This window comes from Oikopleura dioica, chromosome 2 (genome assembly GCF_907165135.1).
Source record: "Oikopleura dioica chromosome 2, OKI2018_I68_1.0, whole genome shotgun sequence".
In the NCBI taxonomy this organism is placed as follows: domain Eukaryota; kingdom Metazoa; phylum Chordata; class Appendicularia; order Copelata; family Oikopleuridae; genus Oikopleura; species Oikopleura dioica.
In genome coordinates this window covers 12,610,058-12,632,118 of record NC_137292.1, presented here as the reverse complement: position 1 = coordinate 12,632,118, position 22,061 = coordinate 12,610,058, and the positions used below count along the sequence as shown (strand labels likewise).

Genomic DNA, 22,061 nt, shown 5'->3' with positions numbered 1-22,061 from the left:
CGAACATTTTTCAGCAAACAAATGGGGAGGATTAATTTCTAGAGAAATAAAGAAGAACAAAACGAAGAAAGAAGGTAGAGATGGCTGGTGTGCCGTGGATAATCAAGGTAGGGCTGTCAAAGATCACCAGTCCTTTGGCAAATGCGCTCAAAAGAAGGTAAAATTGTACTTTCAAAATTTTTGATTTCTTAAAAATTTTAGGCTGAAAAGAATGCCCGCTTTTACACCGAAAGCAGTGAAAAATTACGACGATTTAACATGGCCCATGAAGTTAAATTATAACTACAATCTGTATTGGTACCAGTTCTTGAGCTATCCGTTCGTACGAGGGATGAACATTACATTTATGGGGAAAGAGATCAAGATTCTCGAGGCGAAAATGAATAAATCGATGTACGATGCTCTGATCAAGGGACATTACGCCGAGAAAAAAGCAGCAAGGTAACCTTTCACTCCCCTTGAAATCATTCAATTCTGGGCAGAGTTTTCGAAGACCTAAAATATCAAAATGAAATCGTCGAGGCTTGGTTCGATATGATCATCTTCATCTTCAATTTCGTTGTCGGAATGGGCATTCTTTACTACACCTACATTTACTACGAGAAAGAAGAAAAAGAAGAGAAGAAACGCGCCGAAAAAGAAATGATGGAAAAACTGCACAAAGAAACAGCCGGAATTGAAAAAGAAGTTTACGAGCTCAAAGTGCGCATTTCCGAACTTGAAAGCAAAAATGAAACGACAGAAGCTCTTCTTCATAAAATTCTGTTTCTGTTACAAGCTGACCCAGCCACCAGGAAACTTCAAGACGCTAAGTCTATCGAAATCAATTAATTTTATTGAGAAACTGATTCAAAATCTGCAATTTTAAAAAGTTAAACTTTCAAACCCCGCTGTACCTCGTTTATTTGTTGCCTCTCTTATCTTATTGTGAGCCTGTTTTGAAACTTCTTTCGCATGTTTGAAATTGAAAATTAATCAGATTAAAAATTTGAGTAATCCTTTTTTTTCAGTTATTACAGAAAAAATGACGAGCACGTTGACAAGAGTATTTGTGTGTCTTCTGGGAGTTGGAATTTCTTACTACGCATTTGATGTCGACCAGAAAATTGCAGGTTAGCTACTGTCCGTTTTTTAAATCCTCATTCAAGATTTTCTTCAGAAAATCCAGAGCACGAGGCTACCTGTGATTTTCCCTCGCCTTCTGCTTCTTTTAAAATATCCTGCTCCACTGCTTTCAACTCCGAATACGGAAAAGGCTTCGGCTTCATTTGCCCGATTCTGGGAGAAGATTCGCCCCTTTGTCAGAAAAATAGCCTATACGGAATCGTCAGCTACTCCCTTATGATTCCACTTGTGCTCATGCAAAATGTCTTTGCTGCAGAAGTTTTGCTCATTATTTCTTTAGCTTCGATTGTGATCAGGTTAGATTTTCTGTGGAAAGAAGCGTTAGAATAATTTTCAGCCTCTTCTTGGCCTACGTACTTGTGCTGTTGAAAACAGTCTGTCTTGTCTGCATCGGAACTTATGTGATCAACATCCTTTTACTCAAGCAAAACTGGCAAGCGAGAAAAGAAATCATGGCAATGAGATATGCTGATGTTGAAATCGAACAAATAAAGAAGAACAACTAGATACTTAAATAATTTCTGCTACTTTTAGAATAATTTCTGATTCGATTCACTGTTTTAGTAACTGTAACCTTGCCCAGCTGACTGACTCTCTCATTCCCTTCTGATGCAAAAAATACTTTGTGAAAGCAAAATTTAATCTAACGAAATTGACCTAATAAAAAACGATTCTGATAAATACTCGATTTCAGATTTTTTTGACCGTGAAAACTTGCTTTTGGCAAAATTACGAACCCAGTCACGCGAATTCTAAATCAATAAATAACCAGACAGGTAATACCTGATAGAGAATCCCTTTCGTAAACGTTTTCAGACAAATAATGCCCTTCAAACCTAATTGGGATGAAGATCTTGCGAAAAAAGCACCAGTCAAACACAAAGTTCCCGTTCAGGAATTAGTTCAGGTACAAAAACGTCGAAAAGACCCTTTCCTTGTGTTAAAACACTATTAAGTTTCATGAAAAGCGTGTGAAACATTTGGCAGAAGACCTGTTCGTCGAAACCTTACCAGAAGTCGGCTACGGGAGCGAACTGAGAGAAGAAGACTACGACGTACAAAGTGGCACTCCTTTCTTCCCTTCTGGAATTTTCACGATGAAAGGGCAAGATGTTCTCTATCTTGTTGGACTGGAAAAGATAGTTTCAAAACTCTCTAGGGATAAGAAATGCAATCAGCCATTGGAGAACATGCAGTGTCATTTCTGCTTTACCGACTTTTCACCTACATGGGGGAGGCTGGAAGAAGAAGACGACGAGAAGATTGTCTGCGAGGGCACGGCTCTAAAATCAGATAAAACTAAAAATGCTAGAATCGCTTTTTCCTAGTAAGTAAATATGAAGAGCCTCCTTTACAAGCGCTGTCACAAAGCAAAACTCATGAAAAAACTGACAAAAAGGCGCTACGAAGTGATTCGTTATCACAGCGCCAAAACCATGGCTGAGCAGCTGCAAGCGACCGTCCACTGCACTCAACAAATCCGGGAGAAAAAAATCAAGAAAACTGACGAAGAAGAAAAGCCAGAAAAAGACGAGGAGGTCGAGGAGAAAGAAAACGAAAGTCCTCAAAATCTCACTGTTCCTGGATCACAAGACAATCCAATTGTGCTCTAATTTAAACAAATTCTACATCTCCTGCCGAGAATATTACTTTTGCCCTTCTTGCACATTTATCAACTAAAAAAAAGAATAAAAAAAGGGAGCAAACCTTAAACATAAAACTGCTTTCCAATTTAAATTTAATGATTATTTTCGCACTTGAAGTTGCCCGAGAATACGCTAATTAGTGCAGTAAAACGGTGAAATAACGTTGCTGAAAATAAACTTCCGAAAGTTAGAAAATCATTACTGCGGATAAGAGTGTTGCTAACGAGGCGCCTTTCGAGTTTCGTATTTAGAGAACTATTATAGGTGCCCAGATGGTGCTCAGCCATCACCGTTAGCAAATAGCAACTCACACGATTGCCTAAACTCAGAATTTTGGCGTATCCCTAGAAAAGACCCTTATCGAGAGATTTTATTAAAAACTGCGTTTCCAAGGCCAAATTCGCTATTGAATATTATATTTTTGTGTCAAGAATATTTTCTATAGAGAAGATAAGGCGCTGGCCCGCGGGCAAGGCGCGATATTGCGCGGTTCTGCAAATCCCCCCAGTGGCGCGCGCTCTTCCGAATAATCATCCTGCGACGCGCATGGAGGTCTTTCTTATCGTTCCTCCTTCTCAATCCCTTTTGTCTTCAGATGCAAAGAGTCTGAGTTTATGAGTGATGCGAGGGTACACTGTTACCCCTCGAGTGGCCCCTGTGTGCGGAGGCATCGACTTAATTATCGAAGGAATCGACAATCAAAGCTTGAAGAGACAGGAGAAGACGACTCTGCTGGCTATTGAAGGCTCAAGGAAGGGCAAAATAATAATCAGGCTATGATGCTTATTTCTCGAAGCCGCACGCGGCTTCTCTGGTCAATTAAGGATTTACCCATAAAAGACAACGGCACATATGTTCCACAATTCAACATCCGAAAATCCCCAATGCCGTAGTCTGCGCTGTTCCAGAGCACGAGCCTGCCGAGGAATGCAGCTTATCACTAATCTTCTTCGGGACAGTCAACGAGTGCATCGAAATCATTCCTATCGGTAGACTCAAGTATCAAACTGATCAGACTCAACTTTTGGCAGTTTATCTCGCCAAGGAACGGTTCAATTATTCCTAGGCCTCGGACGTAAAAAATCATCACCACCAGCCGGTCGTCGTACGGTAACAAGAGTAGGCTCATTCGAAAGCTCTTGAACTGGGCTTTCTGTTGGGCTTATAAAAAAAATGGGCCCTGTCCTTCTTTTTCGAGATATTTGATTTTGAAGGTAAGCTTCGAAAAATATTTTTCATAATAACTCGTAACAGAAAAGGAGGGTCCAGTTTTTTTATCGGTCAAATAGAAAGCCCTTATCAAGACCTTTCGAATGAGCCCTCTCATGTTCCCGTGCGATGACCGGATGGTGAAAATCGTCTTTTTTACGTCCGAGGCCTAATTATTCCCCTTTTCTATTTTTAGAGCGTTCAAGCCAAACAGTACTTAGAGCGTCCTAATCACCGCAAGAGATTCAGAACTTTGAACCCCTTTTCAAGTCCGTGCATGACGTGGAATCACTGGAAGATTGGGATGAAATACGTGGCACTGGATTTTCACTCTGCGACGAAGATTTCGCGACGCTAGACGATCGCCTCTGCGCCGCTTTTCATCACCTTCTTTTGCTTCGGGATGCGAAAATTATTAGATAATACTGAAGTATTGCCTTTTGCCTTGTAGGCGATAAACTGTAACATCCCATAAAAAGCCAGATGGTTGGTCTTTACTCGGCGATAACAAGGACCAGATGGCGCGCGAAACGCTCTTTCACTTTTGCGCCAGACTTGGACTTGTCAAGTTTATCAGACTCTTATTCAATAAGCAAAGGGATTTTATTCGATCAATTTCTTCAACAAAATTGAAACAATTTCGTTTACTGAATATAAATAACGATTTCGAGGAGAATTTTCACCAAGCTTAGTTTCGGATAGGTACGCTATTTTGGTTATGTTTGTGCATTCCAGAAAAGTCCCTATCGATCCTACATAATTTCATTGTTTCCTCGATAAAATGTCAACCATTCTCTTAAAAATATAAAATCAAGTCTTTCCCTCAATAATCTTCCCAGATCGAAAAGAGAAGCTATCACTTCAATATCAGAAAATCCCTTTCTCTAGCCGGGAGCAGAACTGTGCCTGAACGTGCCCAACCGACACGACCAATACCCGCGCGATTTGGCCGATTCTCGCCAGGTAAGGTGGCGATAGCGACGCGTTCCGTAAATTTTCTTCAAGTACGACCAGCTCTATCAGATTTTGGAGGACGAGGACGCCATTGAGAAATACAAGACAGAGCCACTTGCCACACACGAGCTGCACGAAGGAGCATGTTTGAGATATACAGAGCACGGCACGGTGAATATAGATATTGATGTTTCCGATCCAGCGACGAAGAAGGGGCTAGGATCTAATGTAAAGTCATTCAAGGTGAGTTTGAAAAAGGCATCGTTTCTCACAAGTCGACTAGTCGTCTATTTGATACTTTTTTGATAAAAGAAAACAATTTATTTTTTTTCATTTTTAATTATTATTTGCCAGCTTCTACAAATTCTGTTTGATTTTCTATTTTTATCTGTTGGTTTATAGAACGCGTTACTATCGACGGAAGATCAATTTGGCTACGAAGGAAGCTTCTGTGGCCACAACGAGCGCTTGGTGGATGATAGCGACTCATTTAACGGGCATCCAAGTTCCGGAGACATGCGTTTTCTCAACGTTGAAAATTTTCCCGACCGTCGGACGAGTCAAATAACGCTGCATCTATCAGACTCGCGTCCCAACTCGGCGGATGATCTTATCTCTGCGACAGCAGCGGTGGCTGAAGTGGCCACCGTAAAAATGCGACATCGACACTCTTCAGATGATTTTGATGTTATGCCAGACGTCAAAAGGCGTTCCATAATTGCACAGGTTAGCGATAAAGATCATTATTCTTTTTAATCCACAGACGACCCAATGACAAATCGCACATTATTGTCGACATGAACTTCATCCTCTTTTTTAGCATCTTTCCGACACCCTAAACAGTGGAGAACGGCGCCACTCATGGCACGAGTCAGAACAAAATCTTCTTGATCTGGTCGAATCTAAAACCGGCGAAAAGCTCCTGCGCTCACGATCATATGAGCACATCGATGAGCCAGAACTCTCCGGTGATGAGATGAACGATTCCGCTCATCGTCCCATTGAAGCAACTCCAGAAGAAATTATTCAAATCGAAACCGTCTTGGCGCAGAATCGTCGAAAGCTGAGTAGCCAGGATGATCGCCGAAGGGCGATTGTGATCAAGGATCATCACCAAAAAGGAACACATCCTCATCATTCCCATCATCAAATCAATCATGAACCAGAATTCGTCAAGGAAAAGAGATTAATGGACGAAAGAAAGCATGAACTGCCACAGAAATTGGTCTCTACAAAGGGGACGAAAAAGAGCTTTTCGAAAGAAAGTTTCTTGAGTTTGTTTCCGGGAAGGACAGAAAAACGTGGTCGCAAGGGATCTAGCCCGAGAAAGATGCCTTCAATACAGTCAGATACAGACACCGACTCTGAGAATAAGAAGTACTCCTCTCTTGAGCGCCACGAGTCAAACTCGTCAGCCGATGATCGAGGACTAATCCGAGGGGACTCGTTAAAAGACGCGCAAAATATTGAAAGCGATTGCGAATCATCCGGCAACTCAGACTTCGAACAAGACATGGAATTGATCGCACGAGAAGAGCCAGAAAATTGGGGCAAGTTCGTCATTGAACAGGGCCATTCACCGGAGCTGGGAGATGCGTCGAACCCGGAGAAAGAGCGAAAAAGACAGGAGAATATTTATGAGTTCATCAAGACCGAGAAAAAATACTCCCAAGCGTTGATCGTGATGCGAAAAATGTACACAAGAGGGATGCGAAAAGAGTTGGGTTACTCCCCGGATAAGTGCAACCAGTTCTTCCCACAGCTCAAAGAACTATCCGCTATTTCTCATGAATTCATCAGAATCATGTCTGTAAGTCATTTTCTTTCGCAGTGTAAAAAGAGCTAAACCCGTCATTCAGAAACGTCAGTCTGAATCACCAAAGGTTGCTAACATAGGTGACGTCCTTTACGACTTCTGGAACTCAGGTACGCCTGTTTTCGTAATCCCCTGAGAAACTTACTTGCTCACTTCCAGACTGGGGAGAAAGAAAAGCAAAAGCTTACGGCGAACTCTGCAAGCATCAAAAAGAAAGTCTCAAATTTTACCACACTGAATTGAAAAACAATAAGAAATTTGCTGCCGTCATACAGAAATATAAGGTAATCATCAGTTAGATAAATCAATTGTGCGTAAAAAGGTTAGCTATAAACCCTGTTTTCATCTTTTTCAGAACCATCCTCTTGCCAAACGCTACGAAGTCCCAGATATCACACAGCTAGCCACCCAAAGAGTCACGAAATACCCAATTATGATCAAAGAAATGCTCAAAAACACCGTCGATAAGTAAGTTTCCATCTTTATGAAATCACGGAAGAGTCCGCACTCAAAAACATTATTTCATTTTCTCTTCTTCTGATTTACCTCTGACCTTCAGAAAAGAACATCATAACCTCACAAAAGCACTTGACCTTATTCAAAAAATCATCTTCTCTGTCGACGGCGACGTTCAAAAATACGAGAGAAAAATGGAACTAAACGAAATTGTCTCGAATATTGATCCAAGCTCATTTACCTATCACGGCGAGAAGAAATTCAAGAGGAAAAATCTAACCCAATATGATCGAGAGCTCGTGGAAGCGTTTGAAGTTCAAATCAAAATTAGAGATAAGGTATTACCTGCCCAAAGTGGCTGTAATCATCACGAATTTAGCTTACCGATGGGAGCTTGTTAATAATGGAAGATATCATAACGTTTCTCACTGGAAAGGGAAATTACACCACTTTCGTAAATGGAGTGCCTGTATTAACCCTCCGTTCTGTCGATACCAAGGAAGTTCGCTCGAGAGACCCGTCCAGGTGATTTGATTTTTAATTCAAGCTGATATTTACAATCCATCATCAATTCAGCTTCTGTCTATACGAGCAATCAGATAGTCAAGACCAAAAGAGGTTCTCCCCAGAATGGGAAATTCGCGCTTCGTCTCCTGAAAAAGCTACTCGAATTCAGGAGAGTATAGAAAGGGCACAAAGATTGCATCCAAAGTACACACCAGAACGTAAGTAACAAAGCAAAAAGATAGTGGACTTCTATTAAATTTTTAAATTTGCGCTCCTCGTAAATGCATGCTCAAGTTTGCGTTATGTAACATTGGATAGAACCATTTTCTTTAGAGAGAGCAAAAAAAGAGACCGCCTATCGCCAAATGTCTCAGAAAGCTGCGAATATCATCAGCAGAATCGATCATAATGACGCCCTTCTTCGCGACAAACTCGAAACGCGCCGGAAATTACAAAGAGAACTTTGTGAAATCGAGTGTCCTTCAGAGGCTTATCTCTTTGACAACTCCGATGAGAACAGAAAAGTAGTCGATCTTGGTAAACTTATCGAAGATCAAAATAAACTCGTCCATGATTTCATCAAAAATCATCCTCGAGATGTAAGATTAGCCAGGAAATCAATCTTTCATATGACAATTGTAGGATGAAACTTTGGCTAAATTCAAAGCTCACTTCAAGTCGAACTACGCTAGTCTTATGGACTGTTATGTTGACTCAAAACAGAGAGAAGAGCTAAAAGAACAGGAGCTTGAGAGATTCAAGCATTTAGCTAGCTTCCGTAGGAGGTAACTTGCATTTCTTATTTCATGAAATAACTTTTAATGAAGCGAGGGAGTCGACGAATCCGAAGATAAAAAGTCGATGGCGAAAAAAGCCCAGGCCCTGAGAGAGCTCGAAAGAGAAAAACAAAAATACGAAGAGCTTCAGAAAAAACTCGAGAAAGAAAAACTCGATATCAATCACGAGCATTCTCGTATACGAAAACAGCGGGAACAGCTTGACGAAGGTAGAATCTCCCTCTATCAACAGATATAATATTTTTTTTAGAACGAAAGGATCTGAACAACGAAAAAGAAGCTTATCAGCGGCAACTGGAAGTTCTCCGACATGCTCAAAAATCGTCCCAGACGTCTGTTAGTAGCGTTGACGCACCTAGATTGAAGAGCAGGGTTTCCTCCGAAGGTGCGATATTAACTCCCGTTCTTCAACTTATTCTCCGTTCAGGTTTTCCAGATAAACGGAGGACAAACAACGAAAGAACCCAATCTCGCGAGCGTCGTTCTATGGACCCCGTCCCGAAGAGACAACCAAAAGCCGATAATATTCCGCCACAGGGTCAACCATTCAAACCACCTCTCGAGAAAAAGGGATCGTTTATAAAGATCTCGTAGAATAAATTTCTCTTTCTTCTTCAAATAAATGCTCACTGTTCATTTGTTCAATTTTTGATCTTTCTTTTGAAATCAAGGAAGAATATTCTTCGTCAAATCATAAATGTAAAAAAAATCAACACCAGTTAGTGTTGATACTGGTAAAGGAAAGTTTTTGACCCTGTAACAGATCCACCTGGCTCATTCTGCAGTAAACGAGTCCGCAAATCCTCGAAACTCGATGCGCCAAAATTCGCCACTCTTCGCACTCGCCGAGTCTTCCAAATCACCCAATTCACTATCGAAGCTGGCGAGTTCAAGCTCCAAAAGTCGTCTCAAGTCCAAATAACAGAAAGAAACCAATTCTGTAAAAATCACTTTTTAAAAGTTTATCGTTCTATCTACCTATTGTTCAAAACCAACTTTTCCACCGTTTCACTATTCTAAAAACGAAAGAGCTGGTCTCCGAAAAAATCCCAAAGAAAAAAATCTTAAAACTTTTAATTTATTTAACAAAAAACTTCTGTTCTACTATTCATGTCCTATCTAGTCGAAAAATCACCGATACTCTTCCGTTTTATTTAAAATTCCTATTCAACTTCCATACTTTTTAGTTTTATTTTTCAGTTTTTCTTTTAGTTGCTGAGTTGTTACCAAATTGCACGATGCTTATTTTAACTATTTATCCTCCGTCCTTGTTTTGCCATTTTACGTTTCCTTTTCCCAACTTGCTTGTGTGCTGCTTAAAAAATAGCCAAATAAAACTATTCACAGAAAAATTCACCAAAATAGAAAAACGCTCGAATATAGGCTTGTTAATTTGCAGAAAATGAAATCGGACGATACAGAGTCACTCGATGTCGATGAAGCTGTCGATATTGACTTGCCAGATGTCGACATGGACCCTTTTACAGGGATTAAACCCTTTCTTCTTTCCTGCATTCCACTTTTTCTTCTTTTCTTGCTCAAGGTAATGTTACATTTGGGAACTTCCGAACATATCATCGCAGAATCCAACGAAAAACCCGACAGAAACATCGGTTTTCGATCGGGTGTCGGGTGGGACTTGTCGATTCTAGTCTTCAAGAGCAATAATTATATTTCTTAGTTTTCTACGAAGCACATTCAAGATGGCCTCCTGATCTTAGGCCTCCTTCTCACCGCTTTCCGACTGAACTCAACGGTCGTCCGGTTGATTCAACTAAAACGCCACTATTCAAAAATCAAATGCATTAAAGTATTCCTCATCTGCGCCGGAATTATTGCCTATCTTGATATCGCCTTGGAAGATGTCGAGCTTGCAAAAGTCTTTTCTTTTGAATCAATCACCGAAGACGCAAAAGACGGACTCGGTGCAATCTGGTGCATTCTCTACTCGGATGGAATCTTCAAACTAGCTACCGTCGGGGTCAAAGCTCTCGTCGTCATGTCCGGTCCACAAGTCGTATCGTTTTTCAGAAGAGGCTGTCTGCTCTCAATTGTTGAATTGGCTTCGCAGGCAATGAGAGCGATTTTTCCCGGAATGCAACTTACCCAGTACATTTTCAAGGACACGGAAGATGCTTTCTTTTCGCTGTATTTTTGCTACTTAGGTAAGTAAAATTTTCGTGATACATTGAGTAAACTAGATTTTCTCTCAGAGAAAGTGACTCGAACCAATTTTATAAAATGGTTCAGTTGAACATTTTTTGTTTGTCCGGTGTCCTGCAAGGTTTAACAAAAATATAAAATGGTTCGATTTATGTATAAAAGTAGTGTTACAAATGATTGCCTCATAGAAAATGAAACCAATTTTATACTGCATTTTTTCCATCAATTTTCAAAACAAATAAAATAGAACAAAAACTACTACAAGTTGATGTTTTAGATCATGCTATGAATTATGCGATAAATAAATGTAACATATTCAGTATTCGCGGGCTTCGTTCTCTTCAAATTGTATCAAGTCTTCATTGCAGTCTACCGAATTCGAATACCTGTCCGATACATAATGAACCAGCCGGAACTAGGCAAGAGAGTACAGGTCCAGGATGCATTTTGTGATCTTTCTCAAAAAGTAAGCTGCGGTGGATTTCATTTTTCTATCTAAAATTAAGACACTAACAGGCGAAGCAATACGGCTGAAAACGAGACACCATGAGCAGTTCTATCTCGAAGAGGATTTCTACCATTGGATGGCAACGTATGGTGTTGATCCGGAAACGGGAATAACTATGTGCCCGATTCCTGGAGGCAATGGGCACACTTCTATGAAGATAACGCTGTATTAAATTTTATTTATTGTTATATTTGTATCTTTATATTCGTCCTGCAACTGAAATTCATGTAGATAATCAATTCAATAAAATCAACCATCACCAAAAGCTTATTTCACTATAAAAGAAGATGCTCGGTCGAATCGGAAATGTCTCGAGTAGGCGGTTGAAAATCCCCTTTTTCAAATCTGGCAAAGGAAGCTCCCCCGCTGGCCAAGAATCCTATGACGGAACCTATCCTGATCCGATGGTTTCAAAAGCCGACAAGGGAAATGAAAAAGCCGAGCATTTCTTGAACAAGCTGATGCCTGCCAGAGCGAAATCAGAGGACGGCGAAGTGACTCGTCCAACTTTTCACCGACCCCGTCGAATCAGACGCATGTTCAAGCGGGATCCAGAACCACCAGAGCTTGCTGTAGCGCCAAAACCACAGACTACGCATTTGGCCAACTTGTCAGAAATGTGGGATGCTATTCATGAAATGGGCGATCGATACAGGTATCCAGAAGAGTGGGAAGATTACATGGAGTATGCAATTGAAAATGGAGTTGGCCTGAGCCCCGAAAATCCGCACATTATCTACTCAGAGTCGGGAAAGGCCGTGACAAGTTGCGTATGTGATCCGGAGATGCCCTTTGTTTTGTATCACCATATCGAGGAAAATGATGGAGAACCAATGTGTTGTCAATGTGGCTATTATTTCAAGGTATCTTTTTAGGCCATCTGAGATGCCACATCTGCTACCAAGTGATTTTCTGAGATTGATAAAGATCGATCCTGGGACCTAGGTGGCACTCTATAGTTGATGAGTATATTTATGATTATCATTAATTCATTTTCCATATTTTCAGTTGTTTAATAAAATGATAATCATATTTTTTCCTATAATAATACTAAATACTCGTCCCATTATTTCTATGTGAAAGAAAGCCTGTCGAATAATACCTGAAATTGATAACTTTTAAAATGATTCTTATATATCGCGACATTCCGCTTTGCTTCCATCCAAATAAATATTTTCCTCAAGCTCGAACGAACGTTAGTTGCACCTGAAGGGCACACTCTAATGAGCATTCCCGACGAAGGTTGGTTTGATCCTCGTCTCTACAGAGCTCACGATCACACTTACAGAAGTCGACCGTCCGATTTCAAGTCCCCAGCTAAAGACGTTTACAAGGAGGCTGGCTACGAGCTCCCTCTAAACTCTGGCCTGGCCATTTACGAAAAAGCTAGAATTCAATACGATGAGCATCAGAAAATGATTACTGACGATTCGGCTCCTAAGTTTGTTTTGGATTACAGACAGAAACCGAAAGGCATTAAAAACTATTCGATGATGGAGGTTTGTTATCTCTTGATGCTTTGATTATTTAAATTTGTTGTCTGTAGATGCGACAATTAGATGATTCAAATGAGTATGAAACGCTTTTGCTTCCAGAGGACGAGGGAGAGGCTAATAGATTTTTGTTTGGAACCGATGATCCTGAAATGCTTGCAGAAGGTAACCTTGATGGAATAAGCTCTATTTTAAACCTGTATTTAGCGAAGGAACAGCATAAACTCGCTCTGAAGCAGGGTACAGAAGACCCCAAACTTATCAAAGAAGGTGATTTTCATCCCTTTTTAAACCACTTTCAAATCTTTTCTAGCGGAAGAAGAACAAAAAGTTATTGGAGACGCAAGTTCAAAAAGCTGATCAACTCATTACATTCATTAAATAATCCCTATTCAATGATATTTAGAACTATCTGATTTAGAATGGAAAACTCGGAGCTTGTCCAGAGGCTTCAAACACAACTGTTAGACCTTCGAACCTCCAACTGTGAGCTAGCGGACCACAAGAAATACGCAGAGAGGAAAATTCAAGCTCTTGAAAATGAAAAAGAAGATTTGACAAAGAAATTGTCGCTAGAGACAAAGAAAAACAAGGCGATTTCCTTTCTTCCTGGACAGTCAGGTTTGTGAGATGATTTTTTTATTCGAGCTTAATTTGCAAGTTTTCAACATTTTCTGGAATAGGATCGTTTTCGGATAGAAAATCTTCAGGGTCTTCTTGTACGTTTTCTTCATCTATTTGGCGTCTTGCCTCGAATAAAGCGCTAGAAATCATTAGGAAACTTTTCAATTATTGGTCTTACCTTGATACGCTAGAATTGAGAGATATGTTTGCTTTTTGAAAGACAGGGTTAGAGGGAGTCGTTGAAACGAGTCTGAAAGTTGTGTCATATTCTTTCAAAAGCCTTTTTGTTTCGTCAGAAATCCACTCGTCCGCTGCAACGAGCATGATGTTAGGATAAGTCCAATCGACGTCGTGAACATCGACAGCTTCGATTTGTTGGAGTTCTTCGTCGTTTTCGTTACTTTCGGGTTGGGTAAGAAAAACGGCTGGCTGATAGTCTGGATTAGAATTAACGGCGAGTTGAAATGGGTCAATATGATTTTCCTTCTTTTTCGACACATTTGTCTTATCTTTGATGTTACTTGAGTAGTCATTTTTCGCCATCGTGGCTCGCTGATGAAGAGGAAGAGTGTAAATTAGTCCTGCGGAGCCACGGATAGTTTCGGAGTTGAAATTGTCAGAAATAAATCCAGGATAGTCGAGTTGGAAAGCCGAGTTGACTCCTGCCAGACTGGCGGCTCGAAGAATTGCGCCTTTTTCCATCTTGTCGATTCCTGCTTCGAGAACTAGTCGAATATGGCTAGAGAAAGAAATGATTAGATTCGATGAAAAGGTTTTCTTACCGGAGAGGATCATTCTTTCGCAAGTCTCTGAGGAGTTTCTGTCTATGCTCATTCGGTGGGGATCCGAAAGCAATAACTTTAGGGGGCGCTTTGTGATCCGAGTACTCTCTTATCACATCCTTGCCCACTTGGTACAGTGTGCTCCCTCGCATTTCCGTCAATTTCAACTTCCGAAGATCCTCCCATCGATTGAATAAAATGTACTGCACGCATCGTTTTCCCACATCAGTTCTATCAACCACCTTCAGCCCATGTTTTTCAATCCTTGCTTCTCTCTCCAAAAAATCCAGATGCAATGCGCAGCCGATATTTTCCACCCCTTCGATTTTAATGAGCTTGTTTTTCCTCAAATACCAGTCTTGCTTCAACTCTTTCAGTTTATGCTGCACTTTTTCGTCCTCCTCGACTCTGTCAATCACCATTTTTCGCGATCTCCGGTTGAGGGATAAAAAGTTCTTGAATCCTTTTCTCCAGTAGGTTTTGTCTGGCCAGGGTCCGTTTTGAAAATAATCGTCGATTTCTTCTCTTGTTTTGCCTAACAGAACCATCTGCGAATCTACGTCTAGATCTCTCCCTTCTTCGTTTTCCGAGACAAAAGCTTCTGGCTCTGCATCTTCTTCTGTTCTTCGCCTTTCTGCTTCTTCGAACTCTCTTCTTTCCAGCGTTATGAATTTTTCCGCCATCTTCGCTTCTCTTTCATCCTCAATCGCCGCTTTCTCTCGCATCTTCTTCTGCTGCATGAAAGCTTCGTCGAATTCCAAAGGATCCCAACCGTCCCATTTGTAATTTCGGGTTGATACTCCTTGATCTTCCATTTGCTGGATCTTTTTCATCAAACTTTTGTGAGGAAGTCCCTTTTTTCGAAGAATGAAATACATTTCGCGTCTTCGTGAAGCGTTTTTAGCTTTTCAAGTGATCAAATTTTCAATTTTTACCTCGAAATTGAGGTTTTTAAATCAACTGACTTTCGTTTCTTCAACTTTTTTCATCACTTTCCCATATTTTCTTCCATTTGGTTTCTCCAGCCATGTCTACAGCGCTGGGCGAGTTTTACTGACTTCCAAATTCGCGTTTTCAACATTTTTTAGCTTTCTCTATTCCTCTGTCTCTGCGTAGGCAAATAGAATGACTCAGAAAGGATAAACTTGGTGGATGCTCTTGAATTTTTCGATTTTCGACGTTTTTTCTGCTTAAAATCGAAGACTCAAGCCCTAACATTGATAGGCTATCAAAGCTCTTTCATAATTCACGACTATGGTCACATGATGAATTCTAGCTCGGGATGAGCTGCTGAAGATCCAAGTTGAGTTGGAGCGCAAAAACGAAGCGATTCAACAACAAGAATTCGACTTCAAGCAACATGACATGGCCTTGCGCGACGAGATCGCATCCCTTCAGTCTCAAATCAAAACTCTAGAATCACTTACAACTTCTAATAAAACAGTTTCGACTCCTGGTAATCATCCCTTGTCTCCTTCTGGACCAGAAGAGCCGACGATCAAACCAGAGGACGTTGAAAAGTTGGAAGATGAAGTCAAATCGAGTCAGAAGGCCATCAAAGATTTAGAAGGCATTGTGAAACGATTGAGGGCAGAAAATGAAGATCTTATCAAAAAGTAAGTACCGCAAATCCTACATAGATGTTATCGAATTAACCATATCACCTTTCTCAACACATTTTACGATAACTATCTACTTCAAGCGGTCATACAACAATTACTCTCTAGCTCCCTCTAAAGTTGCTTTATAAATGATATTCTCATCTTTTATACTCATAATTTGAAATCACGATCGTAATGACATCTATTTTAAAATATGTGATCACATTTGATAACAAAATTAAATGAAAATCATAACTATTCGCCTTTATTTGAGATGCAGCTGTGTCCGTTTCATAAAATATTTCTGTTTATCAATACAAAACGATTTCTCAGATTCTTTCAATTTATTTAGTTCATTTTTTCAAGGAAAAAAGCCTTGGGTGAAGCTGAGAAAAAACTGCTCGAAATAACCGCCACTGCTGAAAAGCGTAAAAAGCTTTTGGATGAAATGGCAACCGAGAAGTTTGAACTGAACCAGGAGCTCACTCAAGTGAAGGAGAAAATATCTGCCGAGGCTGAGGGCAAGCTAAAAAGTCAAAAATCAGAAGCTGATCAAAATATTCTCCAGCTCAAGAAAGACTTGAAAGAGCAAATTGCGCAGCGGAAGCAGGGAGAGATGAGGATTTTGGACGCAAATAGGAGGATTGATGAATTGATGAGCGAGGTTAAAAAGGTATATTGAAGGGTTGGAGCTTCTTCTTTATCCATTCTAGCTCGAGGGAGATCTAAAAAGCGCTAAAGAAGCAAAACGGTACCTCGACAGAATCTACGAAGAAGAAAAATCGTCAAAAGAAGAAATCGAAGCTTCTCGGCAAAGCCTTTCTCAACAAGTGCTCGACTTGCGATCCCAATTGGAAAGCGAAAACGCTCTTCACATCGCCGAGCTGGAGAAAATCAAGGAAGATAAGGTGAATGAGAAAATCGAGGCGGCGAATCAATGGAAAGAGCTCGAGGCGCAGTTTACAAAGACAATCGACGAGCTGAAAGGGAATATCGAGGAAGAAGTGGAAAAGCAACGCATTGTTGAGAGAAAGGCCGCTGTTACTGTAAGAGAGCTCAAGAAACAAGTCAAGGTAGGGTGGATTATTTCTGAATCAAAGTCAAATAGACCTCTTAGTCTGAGAAAAACAGGGCAGACAAGCTTCAAGAGAAGCTGCGAGATATTGATGCATCTCAAATTTCAGTCCAAGAGCGACTTTCTGTTCCAAACTTGGCTCCTCCGCACAGAGATGAAACTTCATCAATTGGATCTTGGAGGTACCCACTTCTCTTCCATGATTCATTTTCTCAGACATTCTTTTTAGCGTTCCTACTGAGTTCGAAGGAGTGACGATCCTTACCGGTAATGAAGCAGATGCTTTGATGAACAAAAACAAAAGCCTGATGGAGACGAATCTTCAACTGGAAGAACAAGTTCGAGCCCTTGAAAAGAATCAAATTCAGATGTCAGAAGAGCTCGCTTCTCGGTAAAAGTCTCCCTCTTCAACCAAATTGAGCTCATGTTTAGCGAGGAAATATTACGATCGCGAGTTTGGCAAACTCGCCCAGACGCAGAAAAGCAAAAGCAACCCGCTGGTTTGTCCGATATATTTTTGAACAAAATCGTCGAATTTGCCTCGGAAAACTCGACCAACTCACCTTCTGAACAAAGCGTAGGGCAACTAAAAGCACTCAATAAAAAGGTAGCCAATCCTTGAGTCTTCTATCTATTAAATATTTCAGCTTCTTCGAATGCTCGAGGAAGAAATGACGAAAAACGTTGCGATGCGAAAAAACATCGAGCAGCTTTCCATTCAACTACAACAGACCTAAAAATACAACATTCACTACCTACCATTTATCACTTTTTTTACTTGCGCTCATTTCTTACCGCTTATCTCACACGTTTCTATACTGATATATATTTACTAATGCTCTTCAATCTTATTCATAAGTCTTTCTGATCCCTTATGATTTAAAACTAATTATTTCTTCAACGCAAAACTTTCTTCATCCACTGATTACACAATCTGCAATTTCACTGTTTTATTACTCGTACTGCTGTTATGCTAATTAACCCCTCGTCACAATATTACACAAAAACGGTAAAGAACAACCACTTTCATTTTCTCTTTTAGCATGAGTGTCGTTTCGGCGTACATTCCGGTTGTCGAAACGGACTCAGAAGAAGAAACGCAAGACTCAATCTTGCTCAGGGAAATTATCACCTTTGTTTCGCGACATGTCAAAAGATGCTCGAAGAAGACAATTCTTCAAGTTTTGAGAAATCATGTCGCTCAAAAAGAGAAGACGACATTTTTTCATACGAATGAAACAACTGGATTTGGCAATGCGACGGAGGTTTCGGAGATCAGGTATTTTTGAATTCAGAAGAGGCATATTTTCATACCTCTTTTTCAGGCATCAAAGGGAAATAGAAAGCTCCGAAATCGACAAACTTCGACTCCAACTGAAGAGTATGGAAAAAGATCGTGAGATTCTCCGCCTGAAGTATGAAAACGCTCTCGTCCACCACGAAAAAGACATTCGCACGCTCAACGAAAGCATCGCTACTGCCCAGTCAGACAACAAAAAGTTCAAAAAATGGCTGAAACAGCTGTCGAAAAGTTCAATTCAAACCAACGCCCAAGCTACTCACAACATAGAAGAGCCAAATTTACCCTTGACTGTTGAGCAGTCAATTCAAACAGAAACTCAAAGTAAAGATTCAAAGAATCAGTTGTGCCAAACTGACGAAGAAAAGAGTATTTTCAAAAAGAAAGATGATCAAATAATGAATTTGAGAAAACAACTAGAGAATGGCCAGGAAGATCTTCTCGAGAACCAAGAAATTTTACGAAACTTGAGAAAAATTAAGCTCGAGCTCGAGTACGGAGTTGGTAAGTCTTCTATGTCTTCAATCAATTTACTAGCATCGAAATTCAGACAAATACTACAACGCTTATAAGATCCAGCGGACTCGAGGCGACTCACTAGAAAGTAGACTTCACGAGATTCAAAATAATCCAGATTACGAAACCCTCTTCCGCTCGATGCTTCCTGATTAGCATGAAAAATAGAGCTTATCCTGCCAGATCTTAGCCAGAACCACCACTGTATTTTTTTCACATTTACTATGCACTAAAATATATATTTACTTCTTTTTCTCATTTCTAACCTTGCAGAATGGACGAGCTTGTAACTCTTACCCGAACAGTAGGGGCCGCAGCTCCCCAAGAAAAGTACACAATGAAGGGGCTTGAAAATCTAGTGCGGAAAGAGGCATTCGCAAATGTTAAACAAGCTGATCGAAACAAGATCAATCTCAAAGTCAAGACGAAAGATGAATTAGACGAAATGCTCGCGAAACAGCAAAAGATGCTGTCGAACAAATCTCTTATCTCCAGATTGCCCGACAAGGTAGAAAACGCTGGAAATGTTGTTTTATCCTCTTCAAGGGTGAACGAATCCGAAACTCAGTGAAAGAAATAGAAGAAGAACTTGAATCACGAGCTGCTCCTACTGGAGACATTGTTGATCTTTTGCAGAATTTAGAGATTGTCGAAAAACGTCCATCAAACGCATTCATCAAAAAGAAAGAAGCCGAAAAAGGTGTCAGAAACCGTTCTCCCTATTTATAATAATTATGTAGCGCAATCGAACTCACCTAAGAAATTCCATGCTCACCGCAACGAAGCTTATGAAAAAAAGAACGGAGCCGAAAAACCCGTCCAAATAGTAAGTACGTTGTCAATATGCATATTTTAAATCAGAATTTAAGCTGAGCATCGATGAAAGTCGCAGCGTATGTGATATGAATAAAGAACGCGAGCGCGTATGGCTCAAAGAGCGTGAACTTCAGAAGATGAAGGAGGGCTTCAAAATTCCCGTTATTATTCAGGACTCGACTGGTTGGCGAGATCGAAAGGATTCGGAAAATTCTGATGACTCTGACGATCAAAGGCCGGCTTCAGAAGATGAGGAGGATCAGCAATAACCTCTCTTATTTAGCTAAAAATAAACTTCACAATTCTGCCAATTTTTAAGTTCAATACACGATGGATATTTAAAATAAAGTCTCAATAGAATGAATTTTCGTGTTTTCGAATCACATGAATATTCATTTTGATAGTTTTCATGCATTTTTAAAAGGGAAAATGCATACATTTGCTTATAAGAAGTTATTCTGAGCATGAATCCCCCTTTTTATTGATATGCATGTTGCATCTGAAATGTCACCGCATTCACTTCTAATTTTCGGAAAATCGAGTCTAGTTTTCTTTCGACAAAAGGGCAGATTTGAGCTTTTCGAGAAAAAATGAAACTTTTTTCATTCATAGCAGCAACTGCATTCAGCCTGGACCTCAACGGCGTTTGGGTGAATAGAGATGGAGATTTGTACCAGTTTGACGAGGAGAAACTTTTTATTATCGGAAATGATAATTCTGTTCAACAGACAACGTTTTCCACGATTGAAGTGAATGGAATTTCTATTCTCATGTTCACCGATCGAGGAAACCGACGAGGCGGTACTATTGATGAAGCCACAGAGACTATTAACTTTGGCGCGGGAAAGGGTCATAATAAATTATAATTAGAATGTTTAGAACAACATAAGTTTATTCTTCGCCCAGATACACTTAGAAAACCTTTATGTAAGACTTCGGGATTCTCCAGCGCTTCGACGAAGAGCGAAACGGTGATCCAACCACAACTGAGACTCCAGAAACAACAACACTTTTCGCTCCATCTCCATTCGCAGACATCTCTGGAGAATGGACTGCCCCGGATGGAACTGTTTACGCCCTTGTAGAAAATGATGCTGGAACTGGGGTGAATATCTTTGCAACGAATGGTAAGAGCTTCGAATTGTGGCGTGCGCAATCAAATTGCGTTTAGACGTTGACGGTCTTGTTTCAATGATCCAAGATGCGGCAGTAGCCTTCAACGCTGATGGCAGTGTAACAATCACTGGAAATTCTATTGCTGGTACCACGACAGGTCCATTCGAAATGGTCGTGGCTTCATCTAAAAATGATGCTACAATCAACGGAGTGGCTGGAACAATCAAAAACGACCCCATTACGACCACAGCAGCGTCTACATCTGCTCCAGCAGGAACATCAACTGCAGCTCCACCGGCAGCGAGCTCAACCACCGCTCCTGCTCCGACAACTGCTCCACCATTAGTCACTTCTCCAGCAGCTTCAACAACAGCGCCTGGTGGTGACACTGGCATTAACCCTGGCGTCGGTACTACTACTGCTGCTCCTGGCGGTACTAATTCAACTATGCCAGGCTCAGGAAGCGGAGATGGTGATCCTCATTTTGTCATCGAACACGACGAGTTCGACGCGCTCTGTTTTGATGCTAACCCCCTTGGAGCTGATGCTATCGAGCTTCTTCAGGTACACAACTCGCCAACTATTCTTCTAATTCAGTTCTTATAGGATGGCAATGTCGACATCGTCGGTCATCTCGCAGACGCTAACTTTTCTAAGCAAAAGCGAGTCTTCGATGCAATCGTCTTCACAACTTCGGAAAACGAAATCTCAGTCACTTCTGGAGAGTTTTCAGTAGACAATGACGTCTTTGAAATCAAAGAGAATATGGAACCAATGATTTTCTCCGGGTTTAAGGTGTACGTTCGACCACAAGCTTACTTCAAGCATCAAGGAATTGAGATCCGCTTTGATGATGGATCGAAGTACATCACTCACGAGAAGCAACATGGTGACAAGATGAGTTTGGGGGTTGAGTTTGATATTCCAAACGTTAACCATGCCTCAGGTTCGAGTTCTTGAATCACCTATATTAATCTAAAATTAACAGGCCTTCTTGGAGCTGCTCTGAAGCCAAATCTCTACGTGATTGAAGACGATCAAATTGTGACTGACCATGGCGAGATTCCACTTTTCGCAACTTCTTGGAATCATCACAGCTTCTGTCACTTTCTCGAAGAAGACCAGCTTGAGAATCTTATTGGAACACCACTTACCGCATTTTATCGACAAAGGGCCGATCTTCTCGAATTTACTCAGCCAAAATAAAAATTTTGAAATACTTCCGCCTGCAATAAAAGAACTAACACGAAATGATATAGATTTTTTCCATACTGAGACAATTATCTTATTTCAAATTAGAACTTGTTTTAGAAATGTAAATATAAGCGCCAATTTACTCATCTATTGGGAATTGTAAATATTCAGATTTGAGAGACTCAGAAGTCAGAGCGTGGCAATAATAATGGAAGTTCCGCATCATAGTTAGGGATTTAGAGCGTTTTCATCGTAATTAAAGATAAAATGACCATAGAATTCCGGCCTAAGAATTATTATTATCGGCGGAGGAATAGCTGGAATAACCTGTGCTAGTGTTCTGTCAAAACATGATGTTGAAGA

General features: G+C 40.5%; 10 protein-coding genes across 10 annotated transcripts; 9 read left to right on the top strand and 1 right to left on the bottom strand.

Moving 5' to 3' along the window:
* Position 1: 1 nt before the first annotated feature.
* On the top strand, positions 2–951 carry LOC145700058 (uncharacterized). Its single transcript, XM_081777321.1, has 3 exons — positions 2–157; positions 202–441; positions 483–951. Exons 1-3 carry the CDS (start codon positions 81–83, stop codon positions 829–831), a joined length of 666 nt encoding a protein of 221 aa, XP_081633447.1. The 5' UTR covers positions 2–80; the 3' UTR covers positions 832–951.
* Positions 952–979: 28 nt separating this feature from the next.
* LOC145700061 (vitamin K epoxide reductase complex subunit 1-like protein 1) lies at positions 980–1,796 on the top strand. The gene is made up of 3 exons (XM_081777325.1): positions 980–1,112; positions 1,160–1,421; positions 1,463–1,796. Exons 1-3 carry the CDS (start codon positions 1,025–1,027, stop codon positions 1,629–1,631), a joined length of 519 nt encoding a protein of 172 aa, XP_081633451.1. The 5' UTR covers positions 980–1,024; the 3' UTR covers positions 1,632–1,796.
* A 15-nt stretch (positions 1,797–1,811) lies between these two features.
* Positions 1,812–2,845, top strand: LOC145700059 (uncharacterized). Its single transcript, XM_081777323.1, has 4 exons — positions 1,812–1,901; positions 1,942–2,032; positions 2,082–2,408; positions 2,493–2,845. The coding sequence occupies exons 2-4, from the start codon at positions 1,949–1,951 to the stop codon at positions 2,736–2,738; spliced, it is 657 nt and encodes a 218-aa protein (XP_081633449.1). The 5' UTR covers positions 1,812–1,901; positions 1,942–1,948; the 3' UTR covers positions 2,739–2,845.
* A 1,619-nt stretch (positions 2,846–4,464) lies between these two features.
* Positions 4,465–9,533, top strand: LOC145700039 (uncharacterized). Its single transcript, XM_081777297.1, has 17 exons — positions 4,465–4,574; positions 4,870–4,943; positions 4,986–5,177; positions 5,337–5,660; positions 5,755–6,744; positions 6,794–6,860; positions 6,910–7,034; positions 7,106–7,218; positions 7,310–7,544; positions 7,586–7,731; positions 7,783–7,931; positions 8,047–8,312; positions 8,356–8,498; positions 8,541–8,719; positions 8,761–8,895; positions 8,938–9,041; positions 9,274–9,533. The coding sequence occupies exons 1-17, from the start codon at positions 4,499–4,501 to the stop codon at positions 9,430–9,432; spliced, it is 3,477 nt and encodes a 1,158-aa protein (XP_081633423.1). The 5' UTR covers positions 4,465–4,498; the 3' UTR covers positions 9,433–9,533.
* A 343-nt stretch (positions 9,534–9,876) lies between these two features.
* On the top strand, positions 9,877–11,440 carry LOC145700055 (uncharacterized). Its single transcript, XM_081777316.1, has 4 exons — positions 9,877–10,053; positions 10,192–10,675; positions 10,994–11,139; positions 11,180–11,440. The coding sequence occupies exons 1-4, from the start codon at positions 9,913–9,915 to the stop codon at positions 11,351–11,353; spliced, it is 945 nt and encodes a 314-aa protein (XP_081633442.1). The 5' UTR covers positions 9,877–9,912; the 3' UTR covers positions 11,354–11,440.
* Positions 11,441–12,885: 1,445 nt separating this feature from the next.
* LOC145700046 (uncharacterized) lies at positions 12,886–17,776 on the top strand. Its single transcript, XM_081777303.1, has 9 exons — positions 12,886–12,944; positions 12,988–13,295; positions 15,357–15,696; positions 16,048–16,354; positions 16,395–16,754; positions 16,799–16,938; positions 16,986–17,147; positions 17,189–17,363; positions 17,404–17,776. The coding sequence occupies exons 2-9, from the start codon at positions 13,097–13,099 to the stop codon at positions 17,491–17,493; spliced, it is 1,773 nt and encodes a 590-aa protein (XP_081633429.1). The 5' UTR covers positions 12,886–12,944; positions 12,988–13,096; the 3' UTR covers positions 17,494–17,776.
* Positions 13,298–15,033, bottom strand: LOC145700048 (uncharacterized). Its single transcript, XM_081777306.1, has 3 exons — positions 14,081–15,033; positions 13,477–14,037; positions 13,298–13,437 (listed from the first exon to the last, which is right to left on the bottom strand). Exons 1-3 carry the CDS (start codon positions 14,956–14,958, stop codon positions 13,314–13,316), a joined length of 1,563 nt encoding a protein of 520 aa, XP_081633432.1. The 5' UTR covers positions 14,959–15,033; the 3' UTR covers positions 13,298–13,313.
* A 17-nt stretch (positions 17,777–17,793) lies between the features above and the next one.
* On the top strand, positions 17,794–18,838 carry LOC145700036 (uncharacterized). Its single transcript, XM_081777293.1, has 3 exons — positions 17,794–18,035; positions 18,082–18,560; positions 18,607–18,838. The coding sequence occupies exons 1-3, from the start codon at positions 17,800–17,802 to the stop codon at positions 18,726–18,728; spliced, it is 837 nt and encodes a 278-aa protein (XP_081633419.1). The 5' UTR covers positions 17,794–17,799; the 3' UTR covers positions 18,729–18,838.
* On the top strand, positions 18,820–19,725 carry LOC145700037 (uncharacterized). The gene is made up of 4 exons (XM_081777295.1): positions 18,820–19,080; positions 19,119–19,272; positions 19,313–19,398; positions 19,442–19,725. The coding sequence occupies exons 1-4, from the start codon at positions 18,847–18,849 to the stop codon at positions 19,655–19,657; spliced, it is 690 nt and encodes a 229-aa protein (XP_081633421.1). The 5' UTR covers positions 18,820–18,846; the 3' UTR covers positions 19,658–19,725.
* A 592-nt stretch (positions 19,726–20,317) lies between these two features.
* Positions 20,318–21,735, top strand: LOC145696622 (uncharacterized). Its single transcript, XM_081773689.1, has 4 exons — positions 20,318–20,515; positions 20,560–21,068; positions 21,111–21,450; positions 21,493–21,735. Exons 2-4 carry the CDS (start codon positions 20,580–20,582, stop codon positions 21,708–21,710), a joined length of 1,047 nt encoding a protein of 348 aa, XP_081629815.1. The 5' UTR covers positions 20,318–20,515; positions 20,560–20,579; the 3' UTR covers positions 21,711–21,735.
* The last annotated feature ends 326 nt before the right edge of the window (positions 21,736–22,061 follow it).

Bases quoted from the DNA above. Each gene is read 5' to 3' on its own strand.
- LOC145700058 (XM_081777321.1), top strand. From the start codon at position 81: ATGGCTGGTGTGCCGTGGATAATCAAGGTAGGGCTGTCAAAGATCACC. The intron at 158-201 runs GTAAAATTGTAC...TAAAAATTTTAG, and splicing joins GCAAATGCGCTCAAAAGAAG to GCTGAAAAGAATGCCCGCTT. The intron at 442-482 runs GTAACCTTTCAC...AATTCTGGGCAG, and splicing joins GCCGAGAAAAAAGCAGCAAG to AGTTTTCGAAGACCTAAAAT.
- LOC145700061 (XM_081777325.1), top strand. From the start codon at position 1,025: ATGACGAGCACGTTGACAAGAGTATTTGTGTGTCTTCTGGGAGTTGGA. The intron at 1,113-1,159 runs GTTAGCTACTGT...GATTTTCTTCAG, and splicing joins TGTCGACCAGAAAATTGCAG to AAAATCCAGAGCACGAGGCT. The intron at 1,422-1,462 runs GTTAGATTTTCT...AATAATTTTCAG, and splicing joins TTAGCTTCGATTGTGATCAG to CCTCTTCTTGGCCTACGTAC.
- LOC145700059 (XM_081777323.1), top strand. From the start codon at position 1,949: ATGCCCTTCAAACCTAATTGGGATGAAGATCTTGCGAAAAAAGCACCA. The intron at 2,033-2,081 runs GTACAAAAACGT...AACACTATTAAG, and splicing joins CCGTTCAGGAATTAGTTCAG to TTTCATGAAAAGCGTGTGAA. The intron at 2,409-2,492 runs CTAAAATCAGAT...AAGCGCTGTCAC, and splicing joins TTGTCTGCGAGGGCACGGCT to AAAGCAAAACTCATGAAAAA.
- LOC145700039 (XM_081777297.1), top strand. From the start codon at position 4,499: ATGGCGCGCGAAACGCTCTTTCACTTTTGCGCCAGACTTGGACTTGTC. The intron at 4,944-4,985 runs GTAAGGTGGCGA...ATTTTCTTCAAG, and splicing joins ATTTGGCCGATTCTCGCCAG to TACGACCAGCTCTATCAGAT. The intron at 8,313-8,355 runs GTAAGATTAGCC...TGACAATTGTAG, and splicing joins TCAAAAATCATCCTCGAGAT to GATGAAACTTTGGCTAAATT.
- LOC145700055 (XM_081777316.1), top strand. From the start codon at position 9,913: ATGAAATCGGACGATACAGAGTCACTCGATGTCGATGAAGCTGTCGAT. The intron at 10,676-10,993 runs GTAAGTAAAATT...TAACATATTCAG, and splicing joins GCTGTATTTTTGCTACTTAG to TATTCGCGGGCTTCGTTCTC. The intron at 11,140-11,179 runs GTAAGCTGCGGT...TCTAAAATTAAG, and splicing joins TTTGTGATCTTTCTCAAAAA to ACACTAACAGGCGAAGCAAT.
- LOC145700046 (XM_081777303.1), top strand. From the start codon at position 13,097: ATGGAAAACTCGGAGCTTGTCCAGAGGCTTCAAACACAACTGTTAGAC. The intron at 16,355-16,394 runs GTATATTGAAGG...TATCCATTCTAG, and splicing joins TGATGAGCGAGGTTAAAAAG to CTCGAGGGAGATCTAAAAAG. The intron at 17,364-17,403 runs GTAGCCAATCCT...TAAATATTTCAG, and splicing joins TAAAAGCACTCAATAAAAAG to CTTCTTCGAATGCTCGAGGA.
- LOC145700048 (XM_081777306.1), bottom strand. From the start codon at position 14,958: ATGTATTTCATTCTTCGAAAAAAGGGACTTCCTCACAAAAGTTTGATG. The intron at 14,038-14,080 runs GTAAGAAAACCT...TTCTTTCTCTAG, and splicing joins CGAAAGAATGATCCTCTCCG to CCATATTCGACTAGTTCTCG. The intron at 13,438-13,476 runs GTAAGACCAATA...AATGATTTCTAG, and splicing joins CTCAATTCTAGCGTATCAAG to CGCTTTATTCGAGGCAAGAC.
- LOC145700036 (XM_081777293.1), top strand. From the start codon at position 17,800: ATGAGTGTCGTTTCGGCGTACATTCCGGTTGTCGAAACGGACTCAGAA. The intron at 18,036-18,081 runs GTATTTTTGAAT...CCTCTTTTTCAG, and splicing joins ACGGAGGTTTCGGAGATCAG to GCATCAAAGGGAAATAGAAA. The intron at 18,561-18,606 runs GTAAGTCTTCTA...ATCGAAATTCAG, and splicing joins CGAGCTCGAGTACGGAGTTG to ACAAATACTACAACGCTTAT.
- LOC145700037 (XM_081777295.1), top strand. From the start codon at position 18,847: ATGGACGAGCTTGTAACTCTTACCCGAACAGTAGGGGCCGCAGCTCCC. The intron at 19,081-19,118 runs GTAGAAAACGCT...ATCCTCTTCAAG, and splicing joins TCTCCAGATTGCCCGACAAG to GGTGAACGAATCCGAAACTC. The intron at 19,273-19,312 runs GTGTCAGAAACC...ATAATTATGTAG, and splicing joins AAAGAAAGAAGCCGAAAAAG to CGCAATCGAACTCACCTAAG.
- LOC145696622 (XM_081773689.1), top strand. From the start codon at position 20,580: ATGATCCAAGATGCGGCAGTAGCCTTCAACGCTGATGGCAGTGTAACA. The intron at 21,069-21,110 runs GTACACAACTCG...CAGTTCTTATAG, and splicing joins ATGCTATCGAGCTTCTTCAG to GATGGCAATGTCGACATCGT. The intron at 21,451-21,492 runs GTTCGAGTTCTT...TAAAATTAACAG, and splicing joins AAACGTTAACCATGCCTCAG to GCCTTCTTGGAGCTGCTCTG.